Below are 18,315 nucleotides of genomic sequence, written 5' to 3' on the forward strand. Positions count from 1 at the left end.
TTGTCAGTGGTATCAGGAAAACTTTTAAAGATCTAAGTAATATTTTTCTTTGAAAATTGCAAATTGTATCTTTTATTAACTTTTGTGGTTTCATTAGGTACTTTGAGTTTCTATGTTTATTTTTAGCCTGATATGAGCTAAAAGACTTAAGGGTATTTATGGCATGTGAACATTTCTTTACATTTACTGAGAGCAACTGTGAACCTGCAACATTGCAGAGATGAATTTTCTAATAGTATGTTTGAAAACCTTTCTCCCCTTTATCTACAAAATTAGCATGTGTATAATTGGCTAATATAATCCCTGAAAATGTTCATTTTTCTTTGGTGATTTTTTTCTGACATTGTTTTGTAAGATCAATATGGAACCTGACTAACCTAGCCTCTTTAGATTTCAATACATCTAGATTTAGCATTTCTTCTCAGTTTAAACCTCTTCCCAAGATTTTTACTTGTTTGTTACTGTAAGATGTTCTTAATTATCCTCTATAGTCTTTGGGATAATTTTATGATTGGCATATAATGAGAGCATCATTTTGATAATAATTTTCTATTAAGATCATGTTACTATGTTGGTTATGATTTGCACTATTACAACAGCACTGACATTATATTCAAAATGTTTATATTAGTAGAAATGTTCGATGTTTTGTTGTCAGAAACCTAATATCATATAATAATTTCCAGCTGCTTAGTTTTTATTAATGTCTACATTTTTAAAAAAAATCTTCTTAAGAAGTTCACTTGTAGTGAATTTTTTTTTTTCCCTTGTAGTTAAGGTACCTATTGAATCAGTTAAATATTTGCTTGGTCAAAGGAATCTGATTTTTAAAATGCAAAAAAATAACTTTCATACAATGATTTTAAAAAGTCTTCTGATTAAAAAAATCTGCATTTTAGTAATTTTAAGGTGAGAAAAAATTTTAAATGTTTATTTTTTTCTCCATTGAAAAAATTAAGCAGTTTTCTAGACTTTGTTTGCATCAAACAAATGTATTCCTTCCTTCTCTAAACCTCTATGAGTCAAGACTATTTCACGAAGACCTCTTTTCCCATGCTATAAACATGTATAACATTTAAACATATTAAAAACTTATTTTTAACATTAGAAATGCATACTATCTATTAGACCAGGTTGGTTATATAAAAGAAATGTAATCAAAGATTGAAACTGTCCCATTTGAAAAATTGCAGGTGGTAATGTAATAGTATTGATTTTCTTTGAGTTGACAGAAAGTCAAGTCCCATTTTCCCCTCATTCACATGTGGGATTTTTGGAGGCTATTAGTGTGGGTGGTGAGTTGTCTTGACTTTGCCTGAGGGTCTTTTATGTTAATGGGCATGTTTGTAGCTAAAATGATCATGTATTTTTAATAAAATGCCATCTTAAAGGTCAACATTTTATTAAAAAGTGAGATCATTAAAATTACAAATATTTACATTATAAGTTTACATTGAAATTATGTATTTGTGGGAGCCAAATAATACAATAATTTGTGATTTTAGAAAAGATTTTTTATCCATTTTATTAGTTTGGTTGTAAGTTTCAAAACCATAAGTACTTCTCTTTTTTTCATCATTACTGCTTAGGTGAGACTGCTGCTTCTCTCTCTTCCTTGCCCTTAATCTTAACTTCTTATATTATATTCTCATTTTTTATACTTTTCCGTGATTTTTGCTTTTGTTGCTTGCTTTATGCTTGAATTTATGTGGCTATTCCTAACTATTGTTAATATACAAATTTGGTCTGTTACCATAATCACTGAAAAAAGAGATGATTAGAACTTGCCTCTGAGGCATAACCAATGTGTATTTTGTGTTACATGCTGGTATAACCACACAACTACATCTGCCAATACGATTTCATTTGTTTGTTTCTTCATATATTGTGAACTTTGTGTTTTTGTGTTTTCTTTTTCAAATTGTAAATCTGAAATTATGTAGTTTTATATAATTATATAATATTATAGTAATTTTGGAAAATATATAATATTATAGTAAGTCTGAAAAGTAGAACAAATTATTGTCCACAGCCCTCTCTACCTAACACAACCATTGTCTTTTTAAAAAATATGTTTTCTTCTATATTTCTGTATCCATAACAGTCTTTATGTTAGTAAAAAGGTAAAACTCATAGTGTAAGTATGATTATTGTATCCAGTCTGTTTTTTTCCATTTATTATATGAAATGCATGTCTGTGGTACTATGTAGTTTCATAATTTTAATAGTTTCAACTCCATTTCTTTGAGAAGGTGTTTTATAATTTAATCAGTCATTTCCATACTTCTGCTATCGTGGTTGCTTCCAGGTTTTTTAATTGTTAAAAAATATTGCTAACATTTGAAATTATAGCATAGGTAGTTATAACATGTATAATATGAAACTTATTTTAATAACAAATGATTCTTTATGTATGCAGGCATTAAGATGAATACTCTATTGATGAATAATGTTTTACAAATGCAGTATCGAGAAATAACTTTGAAAGTGACCAGATCACAACTGCTCAAGTTCTAAAATTTTTTACTTAAGAGAAATTAGAGTGACTGGAATACTTGCAAAAAGTTTTATTTTCTAGTCACGGGCCTGTGTTGTGAAAACACCTTAAATTACAAGTATTTGAGAGTAAGTTTTGTGTCCCCTAGTGGTTGGGAGCCAATGACACTGCCTTACATATTTTTGTATTTTGAATACAGGGGAGTATTAAAATGTGTTTCCTTATATTTGGAAAATGTCTTCCATCAGGAAAAAATTTATGTTTTTAATCCCTAAGTTAAACCATTGGTTCTCTTTGTTAATTTTTTCTATTAGATTATTTCATACCTAACATAATGTAATAGAAATAAGCTAAATTCATTTTTTTCTATTATGCATCTGTGTATATAGGGTAATATTTCAAACTTTCTTCTTGACTTCATTTTATCATTTAATACTTGAACCAAAGCTTTGGCCATCTTTATTTATTACACTGAAGAGTCTACTGAAACACATGGATTGTTATACCCACCTCATAGTGTGGCTGTGAGAATTAAATTCATCCCACATAATGCACTTTGAGTAGTGCCTGTCATCTAGTATGTGCCCGACAAATGTCAACCACTACCACCACTTACACTGTTGTTTTGGTATTGATATTAAAAAGAGAATGAAAGGTGAGGTATGGTGGCTGATGTCCATAAACCTAGCACTTTGGGAGACTGAGGTGGGGCCAGGAGTTTGAGGTTAGCCTGTGCAACCTAGTGAGATCCCATCTCTACAAAACAAAATTTTTGAAAAGTAACCGGGTGTGGTGGCATGTGCCTGTATGTCCCGCTGCTTGGGAGGCTGAGGTGGGAGAATCGCTGGACCCCAGGGGTTTGAGGCTGCACTGAGCCATGATCGCACCACTTCAGCCTGGATGACAGAATAAGACTCTTTCTCAAAGTAATAAATAAATAAAAATAAAAAGAGAAGCTAAATTTAGACCAAGAATCACCTTTTTCTGTCATGGCATAATAATGTACCATCTGGTATTTCAATACAACGTATGTGTCAACATTAAAGTAGTAAAAGGATTGTTGAGTATTTCTGGGACCATTGGTTAATTATTTAGAAAAATATAAAGTTATAGCCACACTTCCCAGGTCTGATTTCATCATGATTACATGTCAGTAATTCCAGATGGAATTAAAAAATTAAATGTAAAGCCATGCAACCCGCTTTTTAACACTTCAGAAAATATTGGTGAATATTTATCAGAACTAAGATGGAAAAGTTATAGAAACAATGGAAGGAATCACAAAGGAAAGATATTTATAAATTCAAACACATAAACAGTTTAAATTTCTTTATGATGACAGTTAAAAGGAAAATAGAAAACCGTACGTCTTTTTAACAAAACAAAGCGCTCATGACCTTATTAAAAGAGACCCGTGTCTATGTATTTATGAAGACTCTAATCCCAAAGCGATCAAAATGTATAAACCAACAATTTGCAGAAGAAGAAATGCAAGTGAGTAATAAACATGAAAAAAATACCGTCAACTCCACTAACAGTTAAAATAACGAGGTACAGTTTTCACTTGTCAAATCACTAAAGATTTTAAAGAAGAGATTAGAAGTCCTTTGATGAGAGAATGGTGAAATGGGCCACTGTACATACTGCTGGTGGGAATGGACATTGATATTAATCAATCTGAGAAGCATTTGGACAGGATCTGTCTAGTTTCTAGCAATTTGCCCTAATGAAGTCATCAGTGACATGGGATAAAGGGATGTTTATTGCAGTCTTACTGAACTAAGAAGCAAATAACAAGCAACTCAGATCTCTCCCTTTACAGTTAAATTTTTAACTTTAAGCAAAGCTATAAATTAAATGATAAATGAACAAGTCATAAATTATTTCTACTGGAAAATATTAGATAAGCAGTGTCTGTGATTAGGGACTGACCTGCAGCTGCAGTCTTAACTCTGAAGTCACTTTCCTATTGTAATAAACTAAACGTGCCGTTCCTTTCAAAAACACAAATCTCTAGCAGCTGTGGGTAAGCTCCCTGGAAAAAGCCTGTCCATAAAAATGTTGAGCCAATTACAAATTGCGAAAACATGAAATGTAAGGAAAAATATTTTTTACGTAAAGCTGTTCCCTTACTCTAAATTCCTTGTTAATGTACCCCTTTCCCTTCCATCTTTTTTAAAGCCAGCTCTTGCTAAGACTTTTGCACTGAAAGTGAACTGAAATCAAACAGGTTCACGTTTATCTAAAAGAATCCTCTGTGTACTTTCAGTTTAAGATCACATTTTTTGGTCTTCCTTTTAATAAGAGAAGTAAGATCTGAAGGCAAGAAATGATTAACTCCCTTTTCCAGACACAGAATTACTCTCCCTTAAGCTCAGACTTAACTAAGGTGTACTGACACATCACTCATTATTTTACTGAAATTGGAAAATTACAGCCTCTGTACTACCTGGAAGGATGTGTTAAGTGTGCTGTTACCTCTGACTACCCATGGGGGGCAGATTCTAGAAAAATTGCCCTTAGGAGTATGGGGCAGGCTGAAAAATCATCACAAATAAATACTCTGAATTTCATAACTCTTGCTATATCTTTTGTTCTGGCTATTTTATTGATTGTCTGGGCTGGCAATTTTTCCTTCTTCTCACCCTGTCTGTGTATGTGTATACGTATATATGTATGTACGTGTATATATGTGTCTGTGCATATATATGCATATGTGTGTATGTATATCAGATGTGTGTGTATGTAAATATAGAGTATTAATATGTATTTGTGAATCAGGGGAGTAAGTAAAAAGTAAGACCAAAGGAAAGGATACTTTCTTTAAATGTAAATATCGTAACAAATAGCTATATCCCTAGAAAGAGAATCTATGAAGACAAATGAAAAAATAATTAATACATGCTAAACCTTTCCATTGTATTTTTTAAACTTATTTATTTATTTATTTAGAGATAAGGTCTTGCTCTGTTGCCCAGGCTGGAGTGCAGTGGCGGGATGTTGGCTCCTGTAACCTCCACCTACTGGATTCAAGTGATTCTTATGCCTCAGCCTCCCAAGTAGCTGGGATTATAGGCACACGCCACCACACCTGATTATTTCTGTTGTATTTAAAATGTCTTAATACTTAATAAGGTACTTTAGGCATCTAGAATATTTAACGTATTTAAATCTGGCTTTAATTTTAACATTTTGTCTGTTTTATACTATTGGTCAATTTGAAACTTATTAGTGAGCCTCTTAACTCCCCCTCCTCACCCCGCTTTTTTTAGTTTTTGCTAGACTCTGTGCTGTGGGACTACAGGGGATACATGTTCCTGCCTTCAAGGTTCTTTTAAGTAGTTGGCGGCATTGTAGCATGAATCTGTAGCTAACATGTAAAGCACTTACCATATGCCACAGATGGGACCCAAAGCTTTACATGAATTATTTAATCCTTAACCACCTTGTGAGGCAGATACTACTATAATCTGTATTTTAAAGTAGAGGAAATGAGCCTTGTAGAGAAGTAAGTCAGCAGAGCCTAGATGCTGGTCCGGATCACTCTGCCAGCCTCTGCTTGGTAACAATCAGTGACCAGCTACTCCCACGGAACCCCTGTGGCGACCTCACTGCCTTTGCTCCTTTGCATTGTAAAATATCGTTCAAGGCACTAAAGCTTCAGAACCTGTGTGAATTCCTGTGTGTTCACGGCACTAAAGCTTCATAACCTGTGTGAATTGATTGGTGTTGCTATAGAAAAACTGATGTGAACAAGTGCAGTGTATGGCCGCGCCGTCTGTGCCCGGCAAAGAGCAGGCTCAGATGACCTTCATAGTTTCTTCCAGCTCTAAGGCTTTCTTGTTTGCAGAGCGTTAGCCTTTGACACCTCTTAGAATTTTAACTCTTAGAAAGTGCCTAATGTGTCATGCTTTCTTTGTTGAAATTTACATGAAGCAGATGAAACAGGAATGATAATAAGGTTTTTGTTCCTGCCTTTTAAAATTACTTCCATTCAGTAAACGTTTATCAAGCACCTGTTCTGTAACAAGCGTTGCACAACTGACATCACCCAACTATCTATGCAACATGGTTCCCAACTTTGACACTCGTGCAGCATCACTTTAAGAGATCTGATTATCTTCTCTCTTTTCCTCTCTAACTCATTGTTTTTGATGAAAGTAAAAACTTGGCTGGGTGCGGTGGCTCACGCCTGTAATCCCAGCACTTTGGGAGGCCAAGGCGGGTGGATCTCCTGAGGTCAGCAGTCCAAGACCAGCCTGGCCAACATGGAGGAACCTCATCTCTACTAAAAATACAAAATTTAGCTGGGTGTGGTGGCGGGCGTCTGTAGTCCCAGCTACTCAGGAGGCTGAGGCATGCGAATCGCTTGAACCTGGGAGGCGGAGGCTGCAGTGAGCTGAGTTTGCACCACTGCACTCCAGCCTGAGCCACAGAAGTGAGACCCTGTCTCAAGAAAAAAAAAAAGGAAAGTAAAAACTTAAGTAAATTGTAAAGACTCAAATTGGTAAGCACATTGAAATTCAAGGTTTAGCTGTGATTTAGCTCATCAGAAATTTGTCAGGTTTTTACTTTTGGATGTTATTTCCTGTGGATGAAGCATTTATGTTCTTGTCATATCCATTCCTGTGCCAAAAGTTTGTAGTGACTTGACAGCAAGCCTCCCTCTGTACAAGGAAAAATTATAAAGGAATTTATAGTTCTACCTGCTTATCCTGTAATTGCCTCTCATGAGGCAAGAGCTGTGGAAACATGAAATTAGAATGCTGTGAAATACCAGCATTCTAACGTGTTGTTAGAGTAGCTCATGTATCATCTTTGTGCTAAACCAGAAGCCCCCCTAATACTGGGCTACAGTCTGGGCCAGCACACACCAGGGACAGAGTAGGTGCTGGGGGTGGTTTGGGAAAACTAAACTCTGCAATTAGGAAGAGAACCTTGTCTGAGAACCACTGCGCTCAAGCACGAGGGGTAGTTGTGAGGACGTTGGCTACTTCTGGTGTGGTGTGTGATGTCTGTGATAGGAAGATGGCTGGGTTTGGTGTCTCATGCCTATAATCCGAGCACTTTGGGAGGTTGAGGTGGGTGGATCATTTTTGCTCAGGGCTTCAAGACCAACCTGGGCAACATGGCGAAACCTTATCTATACCAAAATAATAATAATAATAATAATTAGCTAGGTGTGCATGCCTGTGGTCCCAGCTACTCAGGGGGCTGAGGTGGGAAGATGGCTTGAGCCTGGGAGGCAGAGGTTTCAGAGAACCAAGATCGTGCCACTGCACTCCAGCCTGGTCAACAGAGACAGACCCTGTCTTTTTAAAAAAAAAAAAAAAAAAAAAAGTCCCTTTTCTGGATTCTATGAAACTTTCCCTATAACCTAGAAAACAAGATGAACAAAGAGTAATAGACAGCTTTTTCTCTGGCGCTTTTCATAGAAGTTTGAATCCTCTCTGCACGTGTGATTTTAGAATCCCACCTCTTTTTCTCATCCTAGGGCCAGAGGGACGCATTTACCTTCTAGCTTCCCTTGGATGTCATCTCTGTCTTATAAGACAACCATGTGTTTACAACTTGTCCTGTTCTCTTCTCCTCTTTACCTTTGTAAAGAGCTTTGGAGCAACTATCTTCCTTGTTTTAGATCCTTTATAAACAACCTTGTCTCTCAATTCAAATATCTTCTCAAAATCAGAGTGACTCTTAGAGGGCCACAGAAACATGTTATCGGATGGACTTGAGTCACTCTGTCCTTAGTATCTTGATTGATTTTTATTAAACTCTGAATCCATAAGGTGAGTCACATAAAGCCATTGTTAGTCATTGGTAATTGTTTCACATTTCCTTTATTTTGAATCCTGTTAATTTCTTAAGCCCAATGGTAACAATTATTCATGTCCTTTATGCAATCATCCTGTGACATCCATGGGAGATTGGTTCCAAGACCCCTTGGATACTAAAATCTGCAGATGCTCAAGCCCCTGATATAAAATATGTGCTTGTATGTAACCGATGCACATCCTCCTGTGTACTTTAAATCACCTCTAGATTACTTGTAATACCTAATACATTGTAAATGCTATGTAAATTGTTGTTATACTCTATTGTTTAGGGAATAATGACAAGGACAAAAGTCTCAATACAGATGAAATAACATTCAATACATGTTCAAGAGAGATGCAGTTAAAAAAATTTCAGTCCATAATTGGTTAAATCCACATGGATGGAACCCACAGATGCAGACAGCGGACTCTATTCCCTAAAATCCACACAAATTAGTTATTACATTTTTTTCATTTTGTTACAAAATACCTCTGTTTATAAAAAAGATATCTATGGCTGGGCATGGTGGCTCATGCCTGTAATCTCAGCAGTTTGGGAGGCTGAGAAGGGCGGATTACCTGAGGTCAGAAGTTCGAGATGAGCCTGGCCAAAGTTTTGAAACCCCATCTCTACTGAAAATACAAAAGTTAGCCGAGTGTGGTGGCGTGTGCCTGTAATCTCAGCTACTCAGGAAGCTGAGGCAGGAGAATCACTTGAACCCAGGAGGCAGAGGTTGCAGTGAGCTGAGATTATGCCATTGCTCTCTAGCCTGGGTGATGAGAAAACTCCATCTCAAAAAAAAAAAAAAGTTATCTATTTATCAAAGTTGATGAATATTCTTTTTGAAGAGAGTTTATTTTTATACCTTTAAAATGTACTTGTATTTTCTTTCCAACTTTGCAACTGATATAAAATATATATAAGGGTTTTTTGTTTTGTTTTTGAGATGGAGTCTTACTCTTTCACCTAGCCTAGAGTGCAGTGGTACGATCTTGGCTCACTACAAACTCTGTCTCCTGAGTTCAAGCGATTCTCCTGTCTCAGCCTCCCGAGTAGCTGAGATTATAGGTGTGCACCACCAGGCTTAGCTAATTTTTTTGTATTTTTAGTAGCGATGGGGTTTCTCCATGTTGCCCCAGCTGGTCTTCAACTCCTGGGCTCAAGCGATCTGCCCTCCTTGGCTTCCCAAAGTGCTGGGATTATAGGCATGAGCCACCGCGCCTGGCTCTATTTAATTTCATATGTGTCACATTATGAAACCATAGAATTTCCATTAGAGAAGAGAACCTGAGGCTTGATCATTTATTCCATCCCCTGGAGTCCAGTTAAAGTTAACTGACTTGCTGAAGACCAACTAATTGTTGAGTGAGTGAGCCTTCTTCTGTCAGCCTGACCGACGCATAAGCATACACTACACGACACACTCCCTAATTTAGTTCTCTTCTTGTTTAACAATAGATGCTGCCTGTGCCATGGGTACATTGTTAGGTTATGCTTAGGATGTAATAGAAACTTTGTTAATGTTCATGAATGAGAGAACTTGTTGTTTACATTTAAAATGCTTTTACAGTGTTTTTAGCTTTTTCATATCAAACGTGTTTACCAATCAGTTCTTGATAAATTATGACTTCCGACTTATTTTGCTTTATTATACAGTTATTTTACTCAATGATTTTTCAACAGAGCTCTCTATTGTTTAAACCAAATAAAATTTATATTATTATAACTACATAAATAAATATTAATTCTATTATAGGTTATTGTTTCAATAAAATTGTGTACTATTATTTTTTTCTGACTGAATACACTTCTGACAATATTATGATGAAATAGGCCAGGCACAGTGGCTCATGCCTGTAATCCCAACACTTTGGGAAGCTAAAGTGGGGGGATTGCTTGAGGCCAGGAATTCAAGACCAGCCTAGGCAACATAGCAAGACCCTGTCTCTACAAAATATTTTAAAAATTAGCCGGGCATGGCGACGTGTGCCTGTAGTCCCAGCTGCCTGGGAGTCTGAGGCAGGAGGATTGCTGGAGCCCAGGAGTTCAACACTGCAGTGAGCTATGATGGCGCCACTGCTCTCCAGCTTGGGCAACAGAGTGAGACCCTGTCTCTAAAACATTAGGGTTTTACTTTAATAAACCAATATTATCATAAATAAAATCCAATCCAACTCTAAGGGTTTTTTATTTTTGTTTTTTGAGGGTTTCATTTTTGGTTCATGTTAACTAAAAATATATTTATTTTGATATTTGCAGCTGGTTTTAGAAGAAGTTTTCGTCTTAGTAGAAAAGATAAGAAAACAAATAAATCCATGTATGAATGCAAGAAGAGCGATCAGTACGACACAGCTGACGTGCCCACGTACGAAGAAGTGACACCGTATCGGCGACAAACTAATGAGAAATACAGACTCGTTGTCTTGGTTGGTAAGTGCTTGTTTCTGTGTGTAATTCTGAGGAAATAAGTGAGCTAGTAAGAATTTCTCTTCAAAGTGAATCGTACTTGAAGTTTTCAAGCTAAAAATCTCCTCCTCTTGAACACTTTTGTCTTGTCTCTGAAACAAAATCTTCAGTTTTTTGTACTTAATTGACTTGCAGAGACTTTTAAGACATCTCTGAAGAATGGTACTGTCATTTTAGTGGAACCTTTGTCAAGTGGGGATAGCAAACACTGTTGTAATATATGAAGCGTACATCAGGGCAATTAAATAATAGAAATGAATATTTTTGAACACAATGCAAGCTCGTTTCAAAGCATTTTGAGGCAGCAGCATGGGACAAGCTTCAGATGGCATTGAGACCTTCAGCAAAATAAAGTATTACAGCAGAGTTCTAGGATATTTCAAGCTAGAGAGTCAGCAGAGTCGCTTTAAAGTTGATAATTGGCTGGATGCAGTGGCTCACACCTTTAATCCCAGTTGGGAGGCCAAGGCAGGAGGATCACTTGAGGTCAGGAGTTTGAGAACAGCTTGGCCAACATGGTGAAGCCCCATCTCTACATTGTGAAGCCCCATCTCTACAAAAATACAAAAATTAGCCGGGCATGGTGGCACAGTCCTGTAGTCTCAGCTACTCGGGAGGCTGAGGCAGGAAAATCACTTGAACCTGGGAGGTGGAGGTTGCAGTGAGCCAAGATTGCACCACTGCACTCCATCCTGGGTGACAGAGCGAGACTCCATCTCAAAATAAAAAGGTAGTTAATAAAGGAATTTGGATATTTTCACAAACATCAGTTGCCTTGACTCAGATTTGCATCCTAGCATCTATCTTGTGCACCCTTCACAGGTGTGAGCAGCCACAAGCTCCATGTGTCTTCATTTCATCCTCAGTGCATTTCTTTAAAAACGTAGTGAGAGATATTTAAACTTCCAGGATCAAAGCCAATGATTTTAGAAAAGTTTTGGAGTAGAAGAGCATGGTGTCTCTTTGTATCAGTACATTCTCACACTGCTATAATTACATGAGACTGGGTAATTTATGAAGAAAAGAGGTTTAATTGACTCACAGTTCCACAGGCTATACAGGAAGCATGACTGGGAGCCCTCAGGAAACTTAACAATCGTGACAGACGGTGAAGGGAAAACAGGTGTGGGTTTCACATGACAGCAGGGGAGAGAGAGTGAGAGCGACGGGGATGTGCCACACGCTTTTAAACCATCAGAACGCGTGAAAACTCATCATTATGGGAACAGCATGGGGGAAATCCACCTCTTTGATCTGGCTACCTCCCACCAGATCCCTCCCCCAACATTGAGAATTACAGTTCAACATGAGATTTGGGTGGGGACACAGAGCCAAACCATATCACTGTTGTTAATTGTTCTTTTATAAACTCTTGATAATACTTATGGAAATGAGAATCAATGGAGAAGCTGAGAATTACCCTCACTTAGTAAGATGGAGTCCTTTGAAAGGTTACAACCCATGCTGTTCATTGAGAGGTGGTGGGTGACTCATGGGAAATGATGCAGTTTCTCATGTCTGTAGGTCCTGGAAATGAACACTAGCATCATTACATATTAAGATTGTGTGCGTTATTTTGAAACACATATTCACATACTTCAAAAGAAATTCAAAATTTCCTTTATTAATGATGTCCACATCTCCTAATCCATTTATACTGAGCCTCCTCACGGAGGAGGAGGAAGAATTTATTTAGAGCTTGCAGTGCCCTGCTTCTCATCCTTATAGAGGTGTGCCAGTGAGAGAACATGCCTTTCCCAGCTCACTGGGGCTACCTGAGACCTCCTGCTCCTCTCCCACCCCACTGTCCCTTCTGTGCCGCCTCCTTCACCAGCACAGACCACAGCAACATCTCTTCTGTGCCTGTTGCCTCTTCTCCTCAGCCAAGGGGAGAGACATGTAATAAAATGGCAATGAGGCTGGGCGCAGTGGCTAATGCCTATAATCCCAGCGCTTTGGGAGGCTCAGCCAGGAGGATTACCTGAGGTCAGGAGTTCAAGACCAGCCTGCCCAACATGGCAAGACCCTGTCTCTACTAATAATATAAAAATTAGTCAGGTGTAGTGGCAGGCACCTGTAGTCCCAGCTACTTGGGAAGTTGAGGCACAAGAATTTCTTGAACCTGGGAGGCGGAAGTTGCAGTGAGCTGAGATTGCACAGTGGTACTCCAACCTGGGCAACAGAGCAAGATTCTCTAATAAAAAAAAAAAAAAAGAAAAGACAAGACATGTATTAGTCTGTTGTGTGTTGCTGTAAAGGAATACCTGAGATTGGGTAATTCATAAAGAAAAATGATTTGTTCGGCTCACGATTCTAATAGCTGGAAGTCTGGGTGTCTGGTGAGGGTCTCACGCTGCTTTGACTTGTGGTAGAAGGCAAAGGGAAGCCTGTGTGTGCAGAGATCACATGGAGATAGAGGGAGCAGGAGTGGTGGGATGTCAGGCTCTTTTTAACAGCCAGCTTTCTTGGGGGATGAATAGAGTGAAAACTCACTCCCTGCCTCACCCCAGGGAGGGCATTAATCTATTCATGAGGGATCTGCTCTTACGACCCAAACATCTCTCCTTGGGCCCCACTTCCAATGCTGGGATCAAATTTCAACACGTAATTTGGGGTGACAAACATTGAGACTATAGCAAGAGGGAAAAATAAAATGGGAAACTTCATTATCTTGGAGGCCACCTCTCCAGATTTGACTCCATCTACACTCTGCCTGGTTTTGTTTTTGCCGTCAGAGTCCCCAGGTTGTTGCCTTTTGTGCACTGTCCCGAGTTTTGGGCTGTATTCAGCGGGGGATAGGCTCTGGTGGGTTTTCCCCACCATCGTGGGTCTAGAACTCTCTGAAGCTTTAAACTCCTCTGACACAACTTGGCCTTTCTTCATGGGTGTGCCTTAATCAACCTCCTCAAAACTGTGTAATGGAACCCCAGCCCTACTGGTCAGCAGTTGAAAGGGTCATCGGGACAAAAGAATATCACAGCATCATTCCAGCTACCTTTTGAAGCAAAATAGCGCTCCCAGAATTATATATCACCACATTCCATCGTCAGCCAAAAATCATAGAATGACCTGATGTATTTTCGCTTCTCCTCTCTTTGAATGCTAATTGTCCAGATCCGTGATGATTGATAGAACTAAAATTCATCTGGCCAAAATCATCAGTAAAGAGATTAATTTAATTGTATGCACTTCAGTTGCCCTGTTTCCCCTTTGGCCTTTGGGTTCTTGGTACCCAATTCTGAATTGAGTGTGGACTCTGTTTTGGGGCCAAGTGCTTTGCTTTGCTTTTTTCTTTTTTTGTTTTCTCTTCTTTCTTTCTTCTTTTCCTTTCCTTTCCTTCCCCCTTTCCTTTCCTTTCCTTTCCTTTCCTTTCCTTTCCTTTCCTTTCCTTTCCCTTCCCTTCCTTTCCTTTCCTTTCCTTTCCTTTCTTTTCCTTTCCTTTCCTTTCTTTTCCTTTAAATTCTGGGATACATGTACAGAACATGCAGGTTTTTTACATAGGTATACATGTGCCATATGATGGTTTGCTGCACCCATCAACCCGTCATCTAGGTTTTAAGCCCTGCATGGATTAGGTATTTGTCCTAATGCTCTCCTTCCCCTTACCCCTACCACACAGGCCCTGGTGTGTGATGTTCCCCTCTCTGTGTCTATGTGTTCTCACTGTTCAACTCCCACTTACGAGTGAGAACATGTGGTGTTTGGTTTTCTGTTCCTGTGTTAGTTTGCTGAGAATGATGGTTTCCAGCTTCATCCATGTCCCTGCAAAGGACATGAACTCATCGTTTTTTATGGCTGCATAGTATTCCATGGTGTATATGTGCCACATTGTCTTTATCCAGTCTGTCAGTGATGGGCATTTGGGTTGGTCCCCTCCCTTTTCTCACTTTATTTGTTCATTCCCAGCAGAATCCTAAAGCCTTTTTTTTCTAGCCCTGTGATATCAATTCTATTGCAATGACTGGTGTTTCTGTCTCCTGTTTGAAATTCCTTAAGTTTGATTCCTGATTCTCAGAGATTTCCCCTTTGTCTTCCAACAGGGGTATTACCCTTGACATAGTCCTAAACTGGAGATGCTAAATGCTGATGCTCCCAAGTGGCACAGTCAGAGAACATTTATATTTCCTTTGATATGTGCTTCTGCCAATAAGTGTTTCCTCATTCTCTAGAGATTTCCAGGCCTTAAGTAAATAATTAATTGCATTGCTTCAGTGACAACCAAAATATCTGTTTGAACTTCTTAAGTTTCTCTGCTACAAAGATCTAACTGCCATGTTTCATTACCCTCTGCTGTTCCCAACTCCTTTCAAATAGTCTCAAGCAAGTTTTAAAATTTTGCCTTGTTTTTAAGAGAGTCCTGTCCTTCCTCCATGCTATGTAATAACAGTAACTAAGAGCTGTGCGTGTATTATTTCCTTCAGTCCTCGTCTGACTATATGGTAAATACTTTTATTATTCCCTGTTGTACAGATGAAGAAATTGAAGCACAGAAAGAGGTAGGTAACTTGTCTAAGATTCTGCAGCTGTTAAGTTACAGAGCTGATGCAGATCCTAGCAGGTGGACACCAGAACCCTGCTTCGTATCTTACTGTGGAATATGGCTTCCAATCTTAAAATTAGGGCAGTACTTGACACTCTGTGCTGGATCTAAATATCATACTTTTTTTTTTTTTTAAATCTCTTTAAGGACTGGTCATTCACTTTCCTGAGAGATACCTCCTTACTTTGTGAAAGTTTAGATGTGAGTCTAGTGAAAGCGTTTATGTTCACTTGAATCCTGCCCACGTCTATGACTCGAGTTTCCAACGTAGGTCTCCTGAGGTCAGTTCAGCACGCTTGGTGGTCTTACCTTGCTCTTCCCTACACAGTAATTCTGCACACTGTCCAGGTAGAGTTCCTTACTGCACCTGTCATTACTATTTCACTGTCTTGCTCCTTAAAATTTTTCAACAAAAGGAGTGCTGATTTTCCTGGTTTTCCCTCTCTAATTTGTTCACATTTCCCGTGGTCAGCCTGGGGATAAGTCTTCCACTTACCAGGAAAGGTTATGTTCATGATCGGTCTACTGCCTTCAGAGTTCAGAGACTGTCTCTCAATAGTTTTTTGATTGCCATAGATAGAGGTAGTCTTGGAGAATATACAGAGGGAGGAGCTCCTGCCCTTCCCCTCTGACCTCCAGACCCTATTCCAGGCCTTGTCAGATTTCACATGCATCCTGGTCACCTGGGGGTCTTGTTAAGATGCAGTTTCTGATCTGGTAGCCTGGGGTGGGTTCAGAGAGCCTGCATTTCTAACAAGCTCCCAGGTGATGCTGTTGCTGCTGGCCTGATTAATTAGGGTGCATTTTGCTTTTCGCCTACTGCTGCTGGTTCAGATGCAGAGGCTGTGAGGTCTGGTGCTGTGCACATAGGGAGAAGCCTTGTTGCTCTGTTTGAAGGGGTTCAGTTGCCACTGCCCTCTTTGGTTAGTGATTGTGAATTGGCTGCCATTTATTTTGATTTTCTACTTTTCTTGGCATTGTATTTCAATTTTGTGCTTTCTTGTGTATGCCTTATAATGATGGCCTAGAAACTTTTGATTTCTTCTTAATCTTTCTGCTGTTCAGGATTTGCTCGGCGATATTTCAGGTTTTGGTTTGTCTGTTTTGATCAACAGATTTGTTATGATTATTAGCCTTTAGTCTGAAATTCCTCTAGGAAAATTAACTTTATCTGAAACTCTTTAGCCCCAACACGTTCTTTTCCTATTTTGGATCTATTGCTGGTATAAGGCAGTATTTCTTAAATCTGTAACAATTGGATTATAACAGAACAGACTTAATGGAGAATATTCATTATATTCTTTTTGTCATGTTAGACCACATTTTCTCTTCAGGCAAATGGTATTTCCTGTGTCTCTATATGAAAAATAGAGGGAGGGCCCGCTTCAGTGGCTGGAGCCTGTAATCCTAGCACTCTGGGAGGCCAAGGCAGGCGGATCACTTGAGGTCAGGAATTCGAGACCAGCCTGGCCAACATGGTGAAACCATGTCTCTACTAAAAATACAAAAATTAGCCAGGTGTGGTGTCGGGTGCCTGTAATCCCAGCTACTCAGGAGGCTGAGGCAGGAGACTCACTTGAACCTGGGAGGCAGAGGTTGCAGTGAGCTAAGATCACACCAGTGTACTCCAGGTTGGGGAACAAGAGCGAAGCTCCATCTCAAAAAAAAAAGAGGAAGAAAGTCATGTAAGCATGGTATATTAATGCAAACTTCTTAGTAATAGTTCTACTGAAGAAAAGATCTAGAGACTTTCCAGAATCAAGAATGCCTGTGCAGGTGGAGGCTTGGACATTTCAGCCCCCTGGTGTCGTCATCAGAACATTCCACCTCTACCCACTGTGGCCTGTGTACAGCACAACGCTGCACAGTGCGATCTGGTGGCAGCCAAAGCAGTTTTATGTAACTGTCCTTCAGAAGTATTCCCTATTATTTGCTTTTTCTGTGTATTCCTCGCTCAGAAACCCTTTCAGCTTGTGTGTATGGCACATTGGAAGTATCAGAAGCGTAGAGCCTGTTACGTGGAGAAATCCCCATCTCTTTATATCCTGTGAGGCAGGATAGTGTAGAAGATGAGAGATGGGCCTCTGGGACAAGATGGCTGCCTTCCAGTCCTGTGACGCCCTTTGGTAGTCACATGACATGGGAACAATTCAAATTTTCTCTGGGCTTCAGTTATTCATCTGAAAATTTAAGATAATAAAAACACCTACTTTCTAGGTTTGTTTTGAGGGTTAAACAAAATAATCTGTGCAAAGACGTAGGCTAATTCCTGGCACCTAGTATGGTTTTAATAAGAAATATTTATTGCCCAGCATAGTGGTGCATGCCTGTGGTCTCAGCTGCTCGGGAGACTGAGGCAGGAGGATCACTTGAGCCCAGGAGTTAAAGACCAGCCCAGGCATAGTGAAACCTCATCTGTAAAAATAAAAAAGAGACTGGGTGCAGTGGCTCACACCTGAATTCCCAGCGCTTTGGGAGGCTGAGGCAGGAGGAGTGCTGGAGGCCAAGAGTTCAAGACCAGTCTGGGCAACATAGTGAGACTCCATCTTTACAAAAAATAAAAATAAAATAAAATAAAGTAAAATAAACCAGGCATGGTGGTGTGTGCCTGTAGTCCCAGTTGCTAAGGAAGCTGAGATGGGAGGATTGCTTGAGTCTGTGAGTTAGAGATTACAGTGAGCTATGGTTATACCACTGCATATTCTGGGCTGGGCAACAGAGTCCAAAAGAAGGAGGAGGAGGAGGAGGAGGAAGGACAAGGAAGGAGGAGGAAGGAGGGAGGAGGAGGAGGAGAAGGAGAAGAAGGAGGAGAAGGAGAAGAAGGAGGAGGAGGAGGACTTACCTATTAACTAAATATAATAAGATAAACATGAAATGTACAAATATCAGTAGACTTCTGCTGGTTTTGAACCTCAGTGTTCAAAACACTTACTAGATTATCTAGAAGTTTATAATCTAAAATAGGTAATAAGCCATGAACACAAATTTTGGAAAT

At 39.0% G+C, this 18,315-nt stretch overlaps 1 protein-coding gene across 3 annotated transcripts in view; it reads left to right on the plus strand.

The window, feature by feature from the left end:
• The window catches only part of MPP7 (membrane palmitoylated protein 7), a 292,930-nt gene that overhangs the window by 246,512 nt on the left and 28,103 nt on the right, over window positions 1-18,315 (plus strand). For all 3 annotated transcript variants that reach the window (XR_003121129.1, XM_025396590.1, XM_025396588.1), the window contains one exon: window positions 10,574-10,744. Coding sequence is in view for 2 of the 3 variants with exons in the window: in XM_025396590.1 (XP_025252375.1) it covers window positions 10,574-10,744 (171 nt within the window). In the remaining variant the exon portion in view is untranslated. The remainder of the gene's footprint in view (window positions 1-10,573; window positions 10,745-18,315) is intronic.

This window comes from Theropithecus gelada, chromosome 9 (genome assembly GCF_003255815.1).
Source record: "Theropithecus gelada isolate Dixy chromosome 9, Tgel_1.0, whole genome shotgun sequence".
NCBI lineage: Eukaryota > Metazoa > Chordata > Mammalia > Primates > Cercopithecidae > Theropithecus > Theropithecus gelada.